Source organism: Colletotrichum godetiae, assembly GCF_030913485.1.
Source record: "Colletotrichum godetiae strain CBS 193.32 chromosome Unknown BDP55scaffold_20, whole genome shotgun sequence".
Lineage (NCBI taxonomy): Eukaryota > Fungi > Ascomycota > Sordariomycetes > Glomerellales > Glomerellaceae > Colletotrichum > Colletotrichum godetiae.
This window is the reverse complement of record NW_026851268.1, coordinates 503090-522583: the sequence shown is the minus strand read 5'-3', so window position 1 is coordinate 522583 and position 19494 is coordinate 503090. Positions and strand designations below refer to the sequence as shown.

At 53.6% G+C, this 19494-nt stretch overlaps 5 protein-coding genes across 5 annotated transcripts; 3 read left to right on the top strand and 2 right to left on the bottom strand.

The window, feature by feature from the left end:
• Nucleotides 1-3767: 3767 nt before the first annotated feature.
• BDP55DRAFT_744016 (uncharacterized protein) lies at nt 3768-4495 on the top strand (the record flags this gene model as incomplete). Its single annotated transcript, XM_060580504.1, has 1 exon — nt 3768-4495. One exon carries the CDS (start codon nt 3768-3770, stop codon nt 4416-4418), a length of 651 nt encoding a protein of 216 aa, XP_060429780.1. The 3' UTR covers nt 4419-4495.
• A 5-nt stretch (nt 4496-4500) lies between these two features.
• BDP55DRAFT_663680 (uncharacterized protein) lies at nt 4501-5677 on the top strand. The gene has a single exon (XM_060574905.1). It carries the CDS (start codon nt 4738-4740, stop codon nt 5176-5178), a length of 441 nt encoding a protein of 146 aa, XP_060429779.1. The 5' UTR covers nt 4501-4737; the 3' UTR covers nt 5179-5677.
• Nucleotides 5678-11255: 5578 nt separating this feature from the next.
• Nucleotides 11256-12764, bottom strand: BDP55DRAFT_631959 (FAD dependent oxidoreductase; the record flags this gene model as incomplete). The annotated part of the gene is made up of 1 exon (XM_060572349.1): nt 11256-12764. One exon carries the CDS (start codon nt 12762-12764, stop codon nt 11256-11258), a length of 1509 nt encoding a protein of 502 aa, XP_060429778.1.
• Nucleotides 12765-13011: 247 nt separating this feature from the next.
• Nucleotides 13012-15718, bottom strand: BDP55DRAFT_663674 (fungal-specific transcription factor domain-containing protein). The gene is made up of 5 exons (XM_060574904.1): nt 15171-15718; nt 15069-15099; nt 14553-15008; nt 13492-14493; nt 13012-13392 (listed from the first exon to the last, which is right to left on the bottom strand). The coding sequence occupies exons 1-5, from the start codon at nt 15422-15424 to the stop codon at nt 13225-13227; spliced, it is 1911 nt and encodes a 636-aa protein (XP_060429777.1). The 5' UTR covers nt 15425-15718; the 3' UTR covers nt 13012-13224.
• Nucleotides 15719-15962: 244 nt separating this feature from the next.
• Nucleotides 15963-18268, top strand: BDP55DRAFT_610231 (major facilitator superfamily domain-containing protein). Its single transcript, XM_060571169.1, has 3 exons — nt 15963-16953; nt 17003-17007; nt 17034-18268. The coding sequence occupies exons 1-3, from the start codon at nt 16345-16347 to the stop codon at nt 18037-18039; spliced, it is 1620 nt and encodes a 539-aa protein (XP_060429776.1). The 5' UTR covers nt 15963-16344; the 3' UTR covers nt 18040-18268.
• The last annotated feature ends 1226 nt before the right edge of the window (nt 18269-19494 follow it).

Below are 19494 nucleotides of genomic sequence, written 5' to 3'. Positions count from 1 at the left end.
GACGGCCGGGCCTGAGGTTGCCGGAGAAGGGGGGCCGCCGAGTTTAAGCCGCTTTTCGGGCGGTTCTTGGTCTGTAGGCGGACCGCGAGCGGACTTCACCAAGAGGTCTCTCAGTTGTTCTTCGCGTAATGAATTTGGCGGCGAATTCATTGTGGACGAGAATGATCTGCTTGGTGCCCCTCGTACCCAACAGATACCAGTCAAGTCGACCTGCCGAAGCCAAGCGCACACGAAGTCCACTGTCGGCGGGCGTGGAGAAAGGTCTTCTGCGACAGGCGTCCAGATTGTCGAGAAGTTGACGACGCACAAATGGCAATGCGAAGCGATCCAAATCTAAACCTTGGCTTGCTCAACGTCAGAAAGCTTCCCAGGGACGAAAAATTCAAATCAGGGACCCCTCCACCAAGACCAAAATGCCGGCGATGACGTCCCTGATTGGCAGCCAGGCTTGTCTGTTTCCAACCGTCAGATCAGAAAAGTCCCGAAGCGGCGTGGGGAGCGGTCGAGCCGCTTGTGGATAGAATGATCTGGATAGGGAAGATGTTGGACGAAAACGTCGATCTGTTTGGAGGTGTGGGAGCGGGGAGGCGAGAACGAATGATGGGAAAGCAAGCTTTGCGCTGCTTGTCTCGGAGAAGAGAAGGATAGGTACTGGATAAGGAAAAAGGGATAAAAAAAAAAGTAATGGAGCGGATGGCAAGGAGGAACCCGAGACAATGGGAGAGGGTTATTTGGGGGTGGTGTGCGTGCGCTTTGTTCGGGACGAGTTAAATCGCGGACGCGAGCAGCGAAGAGAAAGATGGAAGGGGACCAGGGTTCGATTTAACAACTGTTTGTTCGGGAATTCTGGCATGTCTTGCGACGGGACTGGCCTGGTGTTAAGAGAGGAAGGGTATGGTGGTTTGGACAGCTCGGCATCGACTTTGACAATGGCCCGTGAAGGTGCCTCAGAAACCGAATGACTTCGACGACGGGGGGAAAGGCGAAGGGGGTCATCCCATAGACTAATAAAGTCGTGAAGGTACGTACCGTCAAGGTAGCTGAAGGAGCCCGGTACCAGAGGAGGCGGCGGATGGCTGAGAATGAGATGGTGTTTGTGGATGACCTTTTGGTATCAGGGGTGGGGGATCAGGCTTCGTTTGTGTGTAGAGCTATGTAACCTGCAACCTGTCTAGCAAACTTCGACCGTCGACTAGCGTCCGTCTAGAAGAGCGGTGTTCAGTCTGACGCGACAAGACTTTGTTCTCGGCCGTCGTCGTCTTCGTCGTGGCTAGGGTGTGAGCAGCGACGATTCGACGAAGCGGAATGTGGTGAGATCGGCTTGTTCGCCGAATGCCCTGTGCGGGGGAAAGAGGTTGTCGACCCTGGTAGGTATCTCGAATCCTTCGACTGGCCTTGTCTTGACAGTTGATCAGCAACTCGACAAACCTCCCGGCCGATTGAGCAAGACTGGGAGTGAAGGTGACGGGAGAAGTCGCAGGAGGAATCCTGGGTTGGCAGACGATGCCGTGGAGAATCTCGAGGGCCCGACAGTATGGCAACGTTGAAGAAGACGATGGCGAAAACAAAGGTGAAAAGGGAGCGATTATGTATGTGTTTGGTGTCAGTGGTCCAAAGGCAAGGGACAATGAGAGGCAGGCAGCAAGCAGAATGTATGTAGACTTGAAGGAGAGCATGGATGCTTGAGTAGTGTGCTGCGGTATGGAGTAAGGACGACTGGCAAGGTCCAGGTCTTGCTGCTCCGCGTCCCTGCACGGGTTGCTGTGGCCCTCTCTTGCTCTCTCAGGAAGTACTACGTATGGAAAGCGAACCTACGGATACACTAAGTACCGCAGTAGGCAAATAAGGCAGGGAAGGAAAGGTACATGAGCGGTCGAGGCCAATGTATATTGCTTCGCCCAGGTACAAGTAGGTAGAAGTGGCACTTGCGCTTCTGCTTCGATACTTGAAATGCTACAGCAAGGCTTGGATGACTTATACGTGCAGGGGCGGGTAATGCTTTCCCGCTCGATACCCGGGCTGTGGTTCTCTGCAGGCCAGGGTCTACACTATGATCGCAGCTACCTGACGACTGAATAGCCATCATCTTTGACGACTTTACATGTTCACGACGACGATAAATACGAAGATGAAGATGAAGATGAGGGATGCTCAACGAGTGTGTAACCAGTCCTTGGCGATGTTTGGCACCAAGCAAGCTTACCATGCCTACTGCGCAGACAAGACAGCCTCGACAGCTCTAGTGAGCTACCCGTAGGCAAGACGCCTCGAATCCGGCTAGCTCGTCAGCCGCCTACTGTTCCCTCAAATGTGCCTAACGCCCATCAATCTGCCCCGGGGGGCTTTGGGCCTTGGGGCCTGGGGTGACTAGGTGTGTGTGCGTGTGTGCGTGTGTGTGCGTCTCCCGTTCAGATACGATGGGCTGGGCAAGGAACGAAACAGGCAGGGTACAACATACAGACGACCACTGTCAGTGGGGTGGCTGCGCACATCAGTGGTGCGGGCAGCGGGAGAGGGTAAGGGCATCGGCGTCGGAGGGGAGGGGAAGGAATCCTTCAAAACAAGCTGTCGGGTCAGACCTGAAGACGTGGGGACCCGGGAATGAGGAACGAAGGCGTCGTGATGGGCTTATGATTGGCTCAAGTCAGGGATTTGGGGATGAAGCACGTCTGTTTTGCACCAAAATTGGCATCACCCTGCCTTTGCGTGCGTAGGTAACACAAGCACAGCCCGTACGGATACATACTCTGTACCTACACCGTGAATACAGCAGCGGGACAGACAGGAGGCACGGCGGGAAGAAGAATTAACGAACGTGGCCCCATGTGGGAGAGCACATGGTCCGTCACAACATCAGCTCATTGACTTTCTGTATACGACGGATGGCGCTTCACGGCGGTCCTCCTATTTGTCTGCTCGTGCAGCGCGGGATGGGTTAGAATGGGCCAAGATCAAAGGAAAGGCGAAAAAAGTTGAACGCCGTGAGGGGAAGATGGGAGAAGGGTTCGAAAGAGGGGACTGAGGGGGGGAACTAGGCAGTCTGGGAGTAGGAATTGGTGAGGTCGTAGTTGAAGTGGAGGGGTGCAAGGCAACTTGAGGTCAAGGTAAGGTGACTTTTTTGCGACAGGTACTACCCAAAGAGTCGAGACAACGTTGGAATTGCTCTTAGGCTATGAAGATCGAGGAAGAAGATGGGGGTTTCTTGCGAGCACTTCTGGGTCCTCTCGTCCTTGCGAGGTCGCCGAAGTGCAGCTCTGAGAAACAATCCCAATGTGCTGTGCGCTGGCAGACGTGGCTTGCCTTAGGGCTGCGACCATGGCCGCGGTGCCATGGTGCCACGGAGTGCCATGATAGATGGGCGAGTCAGGAGCCGTCAAAACCCTTGATGAGACGGGCGATGATGTGCGGCAGTAGGGCTCATTCTCGAACCGGAACCGCATGTTGTATCTGAGCGATAGCCGTCACCGAGTGGAGAAATATCCATAGCAGCCGCAGTGTTCTGTATCCGTACAGAGCATCCTTACTCTGGTAGGCATACGGATGTGAGCCAAGACGATGCGTGCGTAATGAGCGGAGCGTCTACATTGTGGCATAATGGGGACTGGACATGAATCTGCATGTGCTTCGTGTATGCGCAGTGTCAACACTCGGAAGGCAGACCGAGAGAGAGGGAGAGAAGGATAGGAGAAGATAGGGCGAGATAGCAACGGGAGAGAGGAGACACAGAAAGACTCTGAGAAGCACATGATGAGGCGTGGCCAGTCGAGATGCCAATGAATGTCGACATGTTCTGTAGTGAAGAGGGGCAACCGGAGCTGCTGATGGAGAACTCTCCTGCGGAACGTCCATCGACCTGCTTGCTAGGCGGACCATCGTCGGAAGGAAGTCCTTCAAGACTGAAGCCACGCAACGATGACCTAGGACTTCTGCTCAGGACATCATCCCGTACTGTACCGGAAAGTGTGGGGGCCCGCCGACCCAACGGGACGGGAACAAGAGTTCCTCTAGCAGCAGCAGCAGCAGCAGCAGCAGCAGCAGCAGACGCAAAGCAAGTGCCCTGCCCTGCCCTGCTCGCCTCGCCTGCACTCTACAGCTGCGGAGGAGAGGAGCACAGCACACTACTCCGTACGGATACAGGAGTTACCTCGACCTGGAACGTGCAGCGTCCCGGCCACTCTGCCCCCCCTTCTCGTGGATCCGGGCAGGCAAGGCAAAGGGCCAAAGACAAAGGCAAGGCGGAAGTACCTACGGGTGTAGAGGTACATCGACCATCTGTTGACCACTGTTCTCTCTCCCTTCTCGCCCTCTCAAGCTTCCCCCTCCCCAACCCTCTCCCAGCCCAGTTCCCAGTCAATGTCACTCACTCCCCTTGGGCCCTTGGCTCGGACGTTTCCATGGTACAGGGCATGCTTATCTAATCCACTTCTCTCCCTCCACTTGGGTTGGACGGGTACAAGCTCATTTTCAAAGCCCGGAAGCAGCAGGGCCCCCAAGACGAATCGAGGATTCTCGCAGGGACATCAAAGTTAACGGAGAGTTCCGTAATAATCGACATGATCAGCATTTCTTCTCGACGACGGAGTACTCTAAGTCTATCGTGGTGGGAGTCACGAGTCTAGTCAGTTGTGCTATCAGTACTCCGTAAGGTAAGGTACGTTTGGTAAAAGGCCTGCCCATCACTCTGTCAGTCTAAACACCTTTACGTCGGACCAGGTCTTGGCCTTCGTTCACTACGCTATGCCATTCGACATGGAGTCAGGTTTCGATGGAGCCACGAAGGATCAACACCTCGTCAATGAACTCTATACTGTCTCGAACCAAGCTGCTGGGATGAAGCGCCATGAACCTGCAACGAGCGGCCGACAGCACAGCCAAACGCCAACCCGAGAGAAGGGGCACTCCTGGGAAACGGAGCACCTCGCGAATAGTCAAGACTCAAGAGCTCCAGGGCTGGGACAAGGGGCACGGAGCACAGAGCGCCGAAGCTCGGTCGAAACTGAAGGCCGGGGCCGTCGACCCGTCGGCACCGTAAAGATGGCCGGCCATCTGACGGTCGTGTCTTGCGGCTCTTCGGTTTCTGATGGGGACCCCCCGTCTCTGAGTCTCCAGCGAGATCGAGCCCGGAAAGATCACGCATATGTATCCTTAGAAACTATGGGGTCCGCAGAGATTGCGTGAGATTGCGCGACGTCCCGAAGAAGAAGCATACACTATCGCTTTCCCGGGACCCCACGAAGCTCATCAACCCACAGGCGAAGATCTGGATGGGCCACACAAACGAACTTGAGATGATCGATATCATACACTCCAGTGCGGCAGGATTCTCCGCCCAAAGCTGCCAGTGTTTTTTTTTTCTGCCCACCGACCTGTCCCCGACACAATGACCGAGTGCCGAAGCTTAGCAATGACCCTTGAGTCCAGTCCATTGGAGGGAAGGGTAAAAAAGCAAGAAAGTGTTTCGACAACTTGGCGGCCTTCATCCAGCTGTCAGTGTTACAGTACTGTGTCCGTGACCAAGTCCGTCAGCAAGGACCATCCATACCTTCCATCGCCCATCAAACGGGCGCAAAGTCCGCACTACCATGATTAAGGAAGGCCATTCAGTGATGGATCAATCGCGCGGTGCGAGGAAAGCCTCACTTCTGACTCTTCCAAGGTTGCTTTCAGAGGTACATGCTGACAGCGTTGACGGATGCTACAATGTCACAGTTCAAGCAACCGACGAGCAGGCACTGGCAAAATTTGGGGTCTTGGCTCCCGAGAAGCGGTCACTGGCAGTCGTTGACGAGAAACCCATGTCCATGCTCCCGGACCCGGGCTCCCCCCTCGTCGGCGCTGCTTGGGTCTTCCCCTCTTCCTAATCCAGCAGTGCGCGCCCACGATTGCAAAAGTCTTTGTCAGATATCACAAAAAACCTTGCAGCAGCGGTTACGGTCAGAGAGGGTGGAGGGAGAGAAGCGTCGCCGTCTGGTCCGTTTGTCCTGCATCGAGCTCAATCCGTCGCTTCGACTGGAGAGCGAGAAGGAAAAAAGTAAACATGAACCTTTTCTCTGGCCACAAAGATTCGAAAGCCAGGTTTGCTCGAGTGGCTTTCCTGCTGTGTACTTAGGAGACTGTAGAACCCCCTCATCTTGACGTTCCACACAAAGCGTGCGTCAAACCTGACAGCCCAGAACTCAGGCATGACCAGATAGTCACCCGCCGCATGGAGGTTACGTTCGGAGAAAAACACGAGACCCAGCACGTTTAAAGAGACTTCCATCTGGCTGAAGAGCATATCCCGTCCGTTGCGAGTGTGTGTGTGTGTATCCGTACAGAGAGGCACGGATAGCGGGTGCGAAGAGAGGGCCGGAAGAGCACACTACCTGAAAGAAAGAGTGGGACTTTAGATTTCGGGATTTGAACTTGTCCCTCCTGTGGGGGCCGAGACCCAGATTGTCCCTCTTGGCGGTACAGGGAGGGTCGAGAAATCGAATGGGTTCTGGTGGGATACTCAAAGAGGGCATGCCGAGGTCGAGAAGAGCGCAGATGAGTACATGAAGAGTACTCAAGTCTACAGCCATCGCCACGCTGTTGTCTATGGGTCTCGAAAAGGGATGCAAAGTCGTCAACTGGTATTCCGACATCCCTTCCGCTCCTTTTCCCTTCGGATCCTCTTTCCCCTTCCCCTTTGCCCACTGTTAGTCCTACTGCACTGTAGACAACCCCCCAGACGGAAAGGGACATGAGACGGATAAAGCGCTGCAACTCTACGAATACAGAGTACTTTGCTTGCACGCCTTTAACGAACAACAGGGCAGCTAGGGGCCCCAGCCATCGCAGTGGAGGTTCCCAGAGGAATGGCACGCTGGGCCGGGACTCGGGAGGAAGCTTTTCTTGGGAGAAGGGGGGGCCGGCCCATCGAGGTCACTTTCTCCCGAGTCTGTCGGATCCGCATGTATTCTGTATTCACTGGCTGGGAGATGTTTACGTTTACGAGAAGAGCTGGTTTATCCCTCAAAGGCATGGTCACTGTTAATTGTGGTCAGTCGTAGTTCATCGTGAAACCAGAGACTTTGCAAGCTATGAACGATCTGGTTTCAACAACTCAGGTGACTTCATGGGGAATGGATAATCGTTCGGTACGACTCCTATGCTGGCATTTGTAAGCGGCAAGGCCCATGGAGGGGCTTCGATTGTGTTTCTTTCCACCCAAAAGTCCTTCCTTTGCAGCGAAGATCGCATGCCTCTACGCCGCTCGTCACCCGGCAGCCGGCAGTTGCGCCGTTCTAGCCTTTCAGGTGAGTGGTCGTTTCTCCAATAGTCCAACCTTGTGCCTATCTACATCTGGCGTACTGCATCAAGGGCCGAGGCAAGTTGATACTTCAAAGTTTGAAGTTATCTCTTTACTGATACAGTCCGGAGTACGGGAAGTAACCACGACTATTCTATCCATGTAAGTAGCTTTGGTATCATACGTCGTGACTTCCCGCGCCATGCAAGCGATTGCCATTCCATTGCATTATTACAACCCGTTGAATGCCACGTTCGGATGCAACCTCCCGGGCCCCAAACGGAGCCCCCCATGACCAACAACAACCCCGTCCTTTCCCATCTGCTGTCACTCACATCGACCATCCCGTCCATCGACCGACACAAGGCGACATCGTCTCGTCTCATTTAATCTGGCGTTGACCCAATGGCAGTTGAGGCAACTGTAAGTCCCGAGCTTGACCGCCGGCCGCCGTTACGTCTGGGTGCCGCCAAGGCAACGCCGCGACTCTTCGACTCGTCCCTGTTTGCCCGACAGGGCATTATTATTTTGATCCCGTCTTCTCGTCCACCCGACCATCTGCGTCTCTCCCTACCGCCCGGAGCGAACGGGCGTTCGGTCGTCTTTTAGCACCGGGAATAACAACCTCTGCAGATCTCCGTCAGCTCATTTCTCATTTTGCCTTCACACCGTCGGCTTCAGATCAACTCTGCTATCCACCCTGGATGGGATAAGAGACAGGAATTATGAGATGATCCAGACAACCAGACCAAATCAGGACCAGACGGTACTGAGATGGATGGCAAGCTACGATGCTCTAATCCAACTACGAGGTTCATATGATCTCTTAGCGTCCCGGGCGTCCGCAGCTTTCAACTCGTGCCCGCTGGTCCGTGGTTCGACCCAAGCCTCTCCCCTAGGAGGAGGGACCAGAGTCCGCCGCGCTACTTTGGCCCTAGGTTGCGCCCCCATTGTGTCAACTCATCTCTTGTCGCCATCACGGATCTTGATTCGCGGAGCATAGCCTGGCATGTCAAACGTGGTCGGCAATGTGTAATTTGCAAAGCCATTCTTCTTCGGATTCCTATCCCTGGGCGAAACAAAAGGCCTAAGCTACCTTAATAGCTGCTTAGTCTCAGCCCCTCTCCCCTCGGATCCCAAGAGACCAACATGTGGTCGTTCGAGGGGACCTCTGAACTCGAACTACGTGCTAGCCACCGCCCATGAGCCGGGGTTCCGAGCAAGTTCGGCAGCTTTGGACGCGACGATCTGAAGCCGTTGCATTTCGGCCTGGACTTTGACTGTCGATCGCGACCACTACCGGGCCTAACTTTGCACTCTGTCTGCTAAACCCACGACTACGCAGTAAGGCGGCCAAACATCGCAGCCGCCGTCTCAAACCCATACATACGTGCTAGACAGCCTCGAGGTTTGGGAGAGTGATTACCGAACATGACTTGAACCATCGGGATGGTCTGACGCCAATTGCAATACCAGTTACGTTGCAGCATATTAGGGCACAATGATATTTCGGCCGTACAAGTGCAAGCGCACGCGTTTCTGTTCTGCTCTGCTCTGACCGCATGCCACCCGATCCCGTTGCCAGATAGACTGTTTTGCGTGCTTATCCCACAAACTTTGATGGCCCGACGATACAACCATCATACCGGTACCTGTCTAGCACAAGCTACAGATACGTACATACATGTCGCCATGCTCGGCCGAGCTGCAACCTCTTTAACGCTGCTGGCCGAACAGGTCCCAAAACGCCACTAGCAAATCAACCCAAATTGGCGCAATGTAGATCCTCGGAATCATCGGGCACTACGATGTAGGTTGGACCGAGGGATCTCCCTCTCAAGCTTTACGTGTCCTGTCATGTTCTTTCCTTGGGACATGAGAATTGCACACACAGCATGATGACAAAGGGGGCCGCGATGCTTGTGACGAACGCACGTCAACTACAAACGGCTCAGCCTGCGTAGGTAGGTATATGCGCGCACATGTAGACATGACTCAAACGACAGACAGGACAAGATCAACGCTGGGTTTTCCAAGCCTCACTGCATGCCTCGCTCTCGCGCTGAGACGCCCGACCCCGACATCATGCCGCAGAGGCGCATAACTGCATCTCTTCTACTTTGACGCTCACCGCATTTGGCGACGTGTGTGTGCGGTCCCAATCGAAGGGCTATTGGGTGGTTCCATGTCTTGTGCCTGCAATTGCGGGCCACTATCCCCTCTGTCGGGTTACTTGTGTACAGATAGTTGTGTGTGCGCTGCTTTCTCTCCCTCCCTCCCTCAGTCTCAACTACTTGGATGGCTTGGCTGCTTTGAATCCTTCGGGTTTCGCAGCCTGTCAAAGGTCTCCAGAGCGGTGGATCGCATATCCGTCCGTACAGCTGCGGTCCTGGCTGGCTGGGTCCATCCAGCAGCATTTGCATGCTGGGAAGAAAGCCGGCCGGCAATGTCTTTGCCAAAGCCATCCCCCTGTCTTCTTCTTGTCTTTCCGTGCTGCCGCGCGCGCACTACCACCCACGATGCCCAGGACCGCATTAAGCACCTACCTCAATACATTTGGTCGAGCGGGGTTCTCACGGCAATCTTGGTACACATCGAGTAGGAAATGAGGCCATGGCTGCTTCTCAGAGTCACATTCGATGTGTGTGTACGGTGGCCCTCTGCAAGCCGTTCCACTCCGATAGCTCTCTGGATCGAAGCTGCCCCCCCCGCGGTTTTCCGGATGATATCAAATCCAAGGCGAGTAAGTATCCCTTTTAGCCCTTTGCTGTCCCTCGCGGAAGCACTTTGGGGGAGGCTTGATCTCCTAAAGGTGGTTCCTCCAGAACAGCAGCTACCCGTCACACGCTGTGCTGCCTGTTTTCCCTTCACATATTAACCGGACGGAGGGTACCCTATCCGCCGAGCCTAACAGACGATGGCTGAAGTCCTTTGCATCCAACAGGACGTCACACTAAGAACGCCACAGCTCTGACTCTCGGGTCTGGCCTCCTCGTTTAACCCATCTCTGGCGTCTCACTACGCTCAATAGCCATCCTGTCATCGTGACCCTCCCCCTGTGGGTTAATGTTTCCAACCGAGTGGTCCCCCTTGAACCTGCACCTGCAAGCGATCCCGAGGCGAGCAGTACCGTGCCAGCGCACTGGCGAGACTCTTCCCGCTTGTGCCGCTCGATTGGGGACTCCATAGTAACTACTGCGTATTGCGTAGAGACTGACGAACATGGTGGGACCTACTTCGTACGTATCCGTAGTATAATTACAACTAGCCTCCATTCCGAGCTGTGGAGGCGTGGTGCCGTCTAGGTGGGGTTTTGTCCAAATGTTTGCTGGTCCCGCGCATTGTGCGACATGCAGATGACATTAAACGGCCGCAATTACGCGCGCGATTTGGAACCTGACGTGAGGATATCTTTTGGATGCAAAAGTATACACACTTGGTCATTGCAACACAAAATGATACGCCGAATAGGAACGTGGCCGGCTGAGCCAGGAACTCCACAAACCGTCCACGATAATCTGCCACGGTCGTATTCTATTCAGACATGTCCTAGTAATGGGCGATCTAGAAGTACCAGATTCTCATGGCGCGTGTGTATGTGCTGTGAAGTCATGCACCTCGTGATCGACTTTCCCGACGACGGCTCGTGGAAGCCAAGAGCAAACAAGACAACAATATCATTTGTCTACTACGTGCTTGCCTAATTACGGCCGCGGGAAGGCGGACGAGACGCCATTTCCCCTTTCCTCCTCCCTGGCATACCTGTCTTTTCTTTGACCGCCAGAACGGGCTCATACGATAGAATCCGAGGGGATGGTTAAGCTAAGCGGCCATGAATGGCGCGGTCGAACTCTAATCCAGCCGCAACGAGCAAAGCAAGTAAGCCAATTCAAGCCAGCCCGCGCGGCGTCAGGTGGGCGTTCGCGAGTGACTCCCGATTCTCGACATCTCCATGCCTTCAATGTCTCTGCGTCTCTGAGTTCTATGCCCGATCAGCGGTTCCAGCCGTCGAGTGATTCACTCTCCCTGCAAATCTCTGCGCCAGGCGTGCAGATGTGATCCTAAATGCGTTGGGAAACCAGCTGCCAAGCTGCTTCTCCGCCTCCTCCGCCTTCGTCCCGCTCTCCTCCTCCTTCTCCTCCTCGCCGCCGTCGTCGCTCCCTTTGAGCATGACCGCCAGCGCCCTCGCGCACATCCAGCAAAACACCATACCGTGTCCCTGAAAACTCGCGCAAACCCACAGCCCGTCCTCACTCGGCACCTCGCCCACGAATGGGAAGCCGTCGGGGCTGAAGCCCATGATACCAGTCCACTCGGCGCGCACCCTGCCGCCCTCGCCTTCGGGGCCATCATCGCCCCAATCTTCGCCAAAATAGCGCGGCGTCGTCTCCCGCAGGTACGAGCTGATGACGGGGTTCAGTCGCGAGTCATCCGTCGTGCCGTACTCGCCCAGCCCTTCATCGGGAGCGCGGACCAGCCCGCCGCCAATGACGATGTCGCCGGCGAACTGCGTGCCTGCCGGCTTGGAGATCATGTACTCGTAGCCGTCCTCATAGATGAAGCTGTAGGTTGTCGCGAGGCCCGCCTTTGGCATGCTGGAGCCCGGGCGGTGGGCTGTGATTTGGCCTCTCATCGGAACGATGGCTTCTTGGAAGCGCGGGTGGAGGAATGCAGTGTAGCCGTTTGTTGCTAGTATGGTGCGGCGGGCTTTGATTTGTCCTTTTGGTGTCTCGACTATCCAGCGGTGAGCATCTTGAGAGTCACCTTGATGAAGTTTTTGGATGCTTAATGCTGGTGTCTCTGTGAAGAGCTTCATGCCTTTGTCGACGCATAATTCCAGCACGCCTGTGGTGAAGCGGTACCCAGAAATGCTTCCGGCTTCGTATCCAATGCCTCCACATAATCCTTCTTTTGCGACGTGAAACCGGGTCTTCATCTCCTCAACGTCATAAAACTCGTACTTTGATGCGTCGTCGTCAGGCATGGCTTCCCTCATCGCCTCGACGGCCTTCTTCCCAGCTTCCCACTGTGCTGCGTCGTATATCGCGTCGACCGTCTGACAAGGCTTGCTCTCTGTCTCCTTGTCTTTGAGATGTGACGCGGCAAAGGCGTGGACGGCTCGGATGTTTGCGAGCTCGAGACGGGCAATGAGGCAAGCTGCTTCCGTCCCAAGGGTTTCGGCGTGATGAAGAAATGAACGGTAGGATGCGGCTTTTGTGTGGCCGCCGTTGCGCCCCGTTGCGCCAGAGGTGAGGGTGCGAGCCTCGAGCATGGTGACGTCTGGGGGCGAGGCCGAAGCATGGTCTGAGGAGAGGAGGAAGTGTGCTATGGCTGCGCCGGTGATGCCACTTCCTATGATCAAAGTGTCGGTCTCTGATGGCGGTGATGGGCTGGAGGTGTAGGTTGAGAGACGGGAGGGAGGCGAGTGCCAGTAGCTGGGCGTTGGGTTCGGGACTGGGCGTGTAACGGAGATGCGAGCTCTCTCGTCCATGATTGACACAGATGGAGGTGTGAGTTTGATCAGGATTGAGCTCAAGATTGACTACCTCGGACGAACATGAAGGCGATGAGGGGAGGGCAAATGTGAACGACGAGTTAGATTCGGGGGGTTGCTATTCACGTCAGGCATGAGATAAAGAGTCCCACAATCTCGTATTCATATGCTGTGTTATGTTGTTCAACTTCCCTCGCGCATCGGAGTGATGTAGATATCACGACGTCCGGGGGCTGTGGTGGGCCAGAGTGTGTGTCCTTCGGTAGGAGTCTCCTCCACCCGGTGCGAAATGGCAAGTCTATGCGGGCGATTATCGGTGCGGGGTCCGGGGCCATGGGGCAACGACGCATATCTCATATGATCGATAAAGTCTCCTGCATGACTATGCGGTCATTGAGATCAATCCGTGCGAAGGGCTGGGTATGATTCTATGTCCGAAATAGGAGAATACTGATGTTCAAGCTTTATTCATGAAAGAAGAGAAAGGGAAGCATTCCTGGCTTTCCCGAGAGTTCCCATCCAGTAGCTCCTGCCAGAAGTTCCAATCCATGTCTATCCCTTTGGTCATCTCTGTCATTTCCTCTTCGAACCCTGGCATCGCAACGTCTTGACCATGCGATGCTGGCTGCTGTACCATGTTAGAGGCATGACCATCGTCTTGCAGCCAGTCCCGAATTTTGGGCATCTCCTGAGGTGTAGCGGGGCCGTCACTGCCCGTACTCACCGTCGGCACTTGAGGCTTTGATTGTGCGTTACGTGATATTTTCGTCCGCTGGCGCGCAAGCTGGCCTATGCAAGGTGGCTCCAATGGTAACTCCATTCCGACGTTTCTAGAGGCTGCAATCCTCTGCTGCCAGGCTCGCAACGTCAGATTTCCGAGTGCCCGGTACAATGAGTCGTTCGAATCCGTGATGAAGCAAGGATGGTGCTCGTAGACTTGGTTGATGACATGCCAGGCCACGTCGACGATTTGGCCACCGGCACGGCTCGATAAGGCGCTGATGAGAAGGACAAAAGTCTCGAAAGGGAAGAAGTTGGCAATATGCCACAGGAAGCGCTGAAGAGAGCCAGTAGAATGTGACAGGATGTCGTAGCGAATGACCTCGAGGCTGTTCTCTAGCAGCATATCCATCTGCTCTCCATCGAGTTCAGATGTCCTCTCTGGCTGGTGATTGGGGTGGTAGACAGATAGTCTGAGTTGACAGACGGCAGATCGAGCAAGGTACGTCGTCAACAGGTTCAACGGAATATCTTTATTGATGGCCCGAAGATACTTTTCCTCGATATGACTCTCAAGCTCGTCAATGGATTTGAGAAACTTGATCCTCCGTTCAGGCGATGTCGCAAAGTCAAGAAGACATTTCTGCTCAATCATCCATACTCCAATCTCAATGCGAACTGAGCAAAACACCATCTCGGTGGTGACAGGAGATGGACGGGGCAACACACTCATCGAGGGGACGAGGTAGTCGTCGTTGACACCTAGAGGTTGCTTCGTGTCTCCGTATAGCTGAATGCCGGGGTTCATCGAGGCTCCTGTGAGCTGCGCTGTACGCCCGTCAAGAATGACTATTTGCCACCAAACTCGCCGTCTCAGCTCAGCTTCGAATGGCGGCAGGTCTTTCAGCGAGCTTTCTCGATGAAGGCCCATTCTTTGGCCCATGCGAGTTGCTAGCCCGGTTAGGAGCCACAAGATGTCGTGATCGCATAGGTGGCGCAAAGACAGCTAGCAGCTATCAGTTTGGTGACCTCAATTTGCCGGAAATTTTTGTGCGAAGAACTCACCAGGTAAAAAGTGAACGCCTGAAGCACTTTGAGGTTTGTCGATCTCAGAAAATCGACTCTGCTCAAGGCTGCCTCGGTTGCATAGCAATACCTCGCTAAATGCTTCTCTCGGGGTTCACCAAGCTGGCTCCGGCATTCCTCGTCGGTTAAAGAGACTACTGTAACAAGATATATCGAGAAAATAAGGGCTTCGGTCGGACCATGTATGGAGTCCGGCTCAGAAAGCCCCTGGATAAGCTCTTGCTGCACTGTCGGCGCGTGGAGTATCTTAGTTAAGGGATGGACGTTGGTGGTAAACACCTGCCAAAGCCGAAATGACTGAATAGCCGAGGGATACAGCATAAATGGAGAGTCCAATTTGTGCCCAAATATCAGGTTGATATTTGTCGATGGCAGCTCGACTCTGGATGGCATTGGTATGCTGCTTGGGGTAGGATTTGGGTCTTTCTTGGCCATCTGTTTAGAGTTAGATGGCCTCATTCTAAATCCGACATATATCGAAAAATGTTGACTCACTTCGTTTCCCAGACTTGACCATAACTTATTGCTGATTTTTTGGGCGGCGTCAGCTGCCGGGCTTATATTACGACACTGCTCTCTGGTGAACAGGGCACCTACTCTTCTACATAGCGGCGCTGGTCACCACTGACAACGACCTGGCCTTTGGCGGTAGATGAACTATTCTGTGACGGGAACCGTTCCTGAGCGGTGCGACCGGTATGGTTATTTGTAGTTCGAATAGAGCGTGGAAGTCGGACGCAGTCTTTTCCCGTCTTGATGCAGTACGCACAAGGTGACTGACCGTTGCACCTTATTTTGCGGTGTTGGCATGGACCACATGAGTGCCCTCTAGTGATCTTGAGTTCAGCCATGTGTTCGAGTTCTAAGCAAATCGCGAACGAGATGTAGACTTGGTGTGGTCGATCTTCCTGGGTAGCTCAACTCGTTGTTGGACGGTCCCGAGGAAAATTATCAGCATGAAAAAGTCTCTTTGATTTACCTTGGATTGAAGAGAGAGAGCGGAGTGCAGAGGGCATGTTCACGCCATCAAGTAAACAGCAGCGCGACTCAGTTATCAGCTGCAGGGAGCAACCATTAGCTCTATGCCATACAGGTGTGCCGCAACAATAAAGTGAAAGCGGGAATGAGCATAAGCTGGCTAGAACCGGTTGGCTGACATCCAGGAGATCCAGAAGCGGCCGTTTGTAAGGATCATACCAGTGGCTTGAGCAATGGCAACGACCCAACGAACCTCCGCGCGGGACCGCTCTCGCTGCTGACCGGGGTCCTAGAGTCTTTCGGTCCCGAGCTGAGGTGAACAAGTGCCCGACCTCACCAGGGGGTTGAACTCGCATGCAAGTCACCTACCTACTTTACACACCAACTTCTTTCGTATTCGCCCATATTCCTGACGTACCTGGCAAGCTAAGCGAGCGGGAACTCAAGGGCGATCGTTGCCTGAATTCCATGTGCCTGTCTCGGATGGTAGATCAAATCTTTCTAAGGGCCGATGGCGGGACCGCGTTTTTGTCTTTTCGTCCCGTGATGGATCCCCGAAGATGCTGACACCCCGACACCGAGTGCCGCTCCGCAACGGTATCTCGAGTTCAAGGCATGTCGGGACCCAATTCGCGCCTTCTCAGCGAAATGAGGTTGCCTTTAAAGTCGGAGTGCTCTTACGGCTTTACGACAACATTTCTCGTTCTTTTCCAAGCCATTCTCTGCTTTCCCCGAACACAGCTAAATCAGTTATACTCTCACACATATCTTCCCTTTCCCAGGTCAAAAAACTATGTCGGAGGATCACGAGAAAGTGGAAACATCCGATCGGGCAGCCACGGCAACCCCGACCGAAATTCCTTCATCCGAATCAGCAAAGCAAGAGGCCGAGGATGAGTCGCAGTACCCTCACGGACTGAAGCTCGCCGTCATCATCCTATCAAACATGATTGCCATGTTCCTCGTCGCACTAGACCGCACAATCATCACAACGGCGATTCCCCGCATCACAGACGACTTCAAGTCGCTCGGCGATATCAGCTGGTACGCCAGCGCCTATCTCATCACAAGCTCGGCCACGCAACTACTATGGGGCCGCATCTTCACCTTTTACTCGACGAAAGCCGTGTACCTCGTCGCCATATTCTTCTTCGAGCTCGGCTCTCTTCTATGTGGCGTCGCACCCAACTCCGTGGCCTTCATCATCGGCCGGGCCATCGCCGGGGCGGGATCGGCGGGCATATACTCGGGCTCGACCATTCTCATCACGACCGTCACGCCTCTCTCCAAGCGCGCGGGTTATGTCGGCATGATGGGCGCCGTGTTTGGAATCGCCTCAGTGATTGCTCCACTCATCGGAGGAGCGTTCACCGATCGCGTCACCTGGAGATGGTGCTTTTACATAAAGTAAGCAACCCCATGAATGCACTTCTTTCTGCGCCCACGGTAAGATCAAACATCGCTAACGCTGTAGTTCTATAGTCTTCCTGTGGGAGGAGCGGCCGTGGCCGCCCTGCTTTTCCTCTTCCCGAGCTTCGCCGCAAAGGAGCCCACACCGATCAAGCAGCAGATCAAGCAACTTGACCCTTTTGGTAATCTTGTCTTTCTTCCTGGCGTCATATGCTTGATTTTGGCGCTGCAATGGGGCGGAGAAAAGTACCCGTGGAACGAGGGCCGTATCATTGCTCTCCTAGTCCTTGCCGGTGTGCTTCTCATCACCTTTGTTGGCATTCAAAACTGGCAGCAGGAGAACGCCACCGTACCACCTCGCCTGTTCAGGCTGCGGAATGTCTGGCTCGGCACCATCTTTGCATTCTGTCTTGGAGCAGTGCTCATTATTTTCCTGGTTGCCTTGCCGATCTGGTTCCAGGGCATTCGCGGCACAGATGCCGTCACTTCTGGCATCGACACACTTCCCCTCGTGCTGTCTCTCGTCTTTGGCGCCATCGTATCAGGAGGCGTCATCAACGGTACTGGCTGGTTCAACCCAGTCTTTTTCTCATCTGTCATCTTCATGGCCGTCGGCGGCGGTCTTATCTCCACCTTTGTCGTGGATACCCCAACACGCATCTGGATTGGATACCAGATTATTCTCGGACTGGGCATCGGTCAAGGTATGCAACTAGCTAGCCTAGGGGCCCAAGTGGCCCTCGTGCAGAAGGATGTTCCCATCGGTGTGTCGCTCATGTTCTTTGCCCAGTCCCTTGGGGGCTCTGTCCTGGTCTGCGTTGCCCAAGCCGTCTTCAACAACGAGCTGAGATCAAGACTTGGCAGCTTCTCGGGTCTCGATGTCGATCAGGTGATTGGTGGTGGTGCTACTCAACTGCGCAACTTCCTTCCTCCTGATATCCTTGGAAATGTCTTGGTCGAATATAACGCGGCGCTACGTAGCTACTTCTACGTGGGACTTGCAGCTGCTTGCTTCTCAATATTCCCCTCATTGGGAGTTGAATGGAAGAACGTTAAGGGGAAGGAATTTGTACATTAGAAAAGTCCACTACGGGCTAAATCAGTACCCCTGCACAAAGATTCGTGAGGCGATACATACAGCATGTGTCGACGGCTGGTAGGCTCTCGTGTTAACTCGATTGAATACGAGGCTCAGGCATAGAATAACTTGGGAGGAAGCTGTAGTTATTTCAAATAAGATAGCCAGCGGTAATGATATGAGTAGACTACTAGTATAGAAGTAGGTAAGAAGAAGATATAAAACAAACTGTAAGTAATCCGTTTTGTACATAATGTGATCCTGTTAATTTGTATTTCCCACGCTGTGGAGTGCTCGACGATGAGATGTTCCACGTCATTCTCTCAGCCGGCATACTTGTACTTTGCACGTTGAATCATGTGAGATAACGAATATTATTACTACAGTTTTTTGACTGAATAAACACATTCAAGTTACTTACTGCTTACTAAGAGAATAAAAGAATGAAAGCTGTAACAGTGGCCACTCTTCACACGAACTATACTAATTGCAGAGACATTTGACACGTTATCTGCATCAAAGCATGACGGCTTGAAGTCTCTGTGCCGGTTACTACACTATCTCTCTTATATGGCAACATTACGGAATTACGTCGAGCAAGTCTGAACTTTCTCTCACTGAATCGGAATCCGACCATGTGAATATCTTGAAACATCTTGAGGATCGACGCTGGTTTAAACATCCCTTAGTCGTGTTAAATTACTGCCATAACAATCCTCAGCGCGGTCAGTCGACTCCATGAAGCTGACATAGCCTATAGGTAGGGCCAATGTTCTCGCTCGTACTATTGATAGCATTGACAATGCTGTCAGCCCATTCAACGCCGATCTTCTCGGCTGAGGCATCATCGGTGACAGCGTTGATGTGAAACATGATGTGTGGCTTGCGAGTCCCGAAAGATGAGGAGGCGTTTGGTCTAGTGGCCTTGCCGTGATCCTCACTTGAGCTCCGAGGTCCAGGATTTAGGTGCTGTAGTAAACGATAAGAGAACGACCGAGATATCAGACGACTCTGAATTGACCGGTCGTGTCTACTTCAAGGCTCATAGCTTCTTTGAGCCTCAACCGACCACTGGCGCAGCTGTATACATGCTGCGCATGATCATACACAACTGGCCAGATTTCGAGGTTATAAGCATTCTCAGCAACCTCGTATCAGCGCTGAAAGCTGAAAGGTCAACTCTCCTCATTATGGATACTGTGCTGCCGTCGCCTGGAGTCCTACCATTCGTGAAGGAGCGAGATCTAGACGACTGGAAAGCTTTGCTGAGGGCTACAGACCCAAGGCTAGAACTCAAAAGCGTGCAGCAACCGGAGGGTAGCAACATGAGCTTGCTAGCGATCGATCTGAATACTGGTTCATGACCAAGACTTTTCTGTCGAAGGAGTATTGATATAAATACCTACTAGACCAAAGATTGAAAAGGAGAACACGATGTATTTAGTCGTTGACTGG

Excerpts from the sequence above, each read along its gene's own strand:
- BDP55DRAFT_610231 (XM_060571169.1), top strand. The coding sequence starts at position 16,345 with ATGTCGGAGGATCACGAGAAAGTGGAAACATCCGATCGGGCAGCCACG.
- BDP55DRAFT_663680 (XM_060574905.1), top strand. The coding sequence starts at position 4,738 with ATGCCATTCGACATGGAGTCAGGTTTCGATGGAGCCACGAAGGATCAA.
- BDP55DRAFT_663674 (XM_060574904.1), bottom strand. The coding sequence starts at position 15,424 with ATGGCTGAACTCAAGATCACTAGAGGGCACTCATGTGGTCCATGCCAA. Across the intron at positions 14,494-14,552 it reads AGGCGTTCACTTTTTACCTG|CTGTCTTTGCGCCACCTATG; the intron begins GTGAGTTCTTCG and ends GATAGCTGCTAG. Across the intron at positions 13,393-13,491 it reads CAAAGCCTCAAGTGCCGACG|CCAGCATCGCATGGTCAAGA; the intron begins GTGAGTACGGGC and ends ATGGTACAGCAG.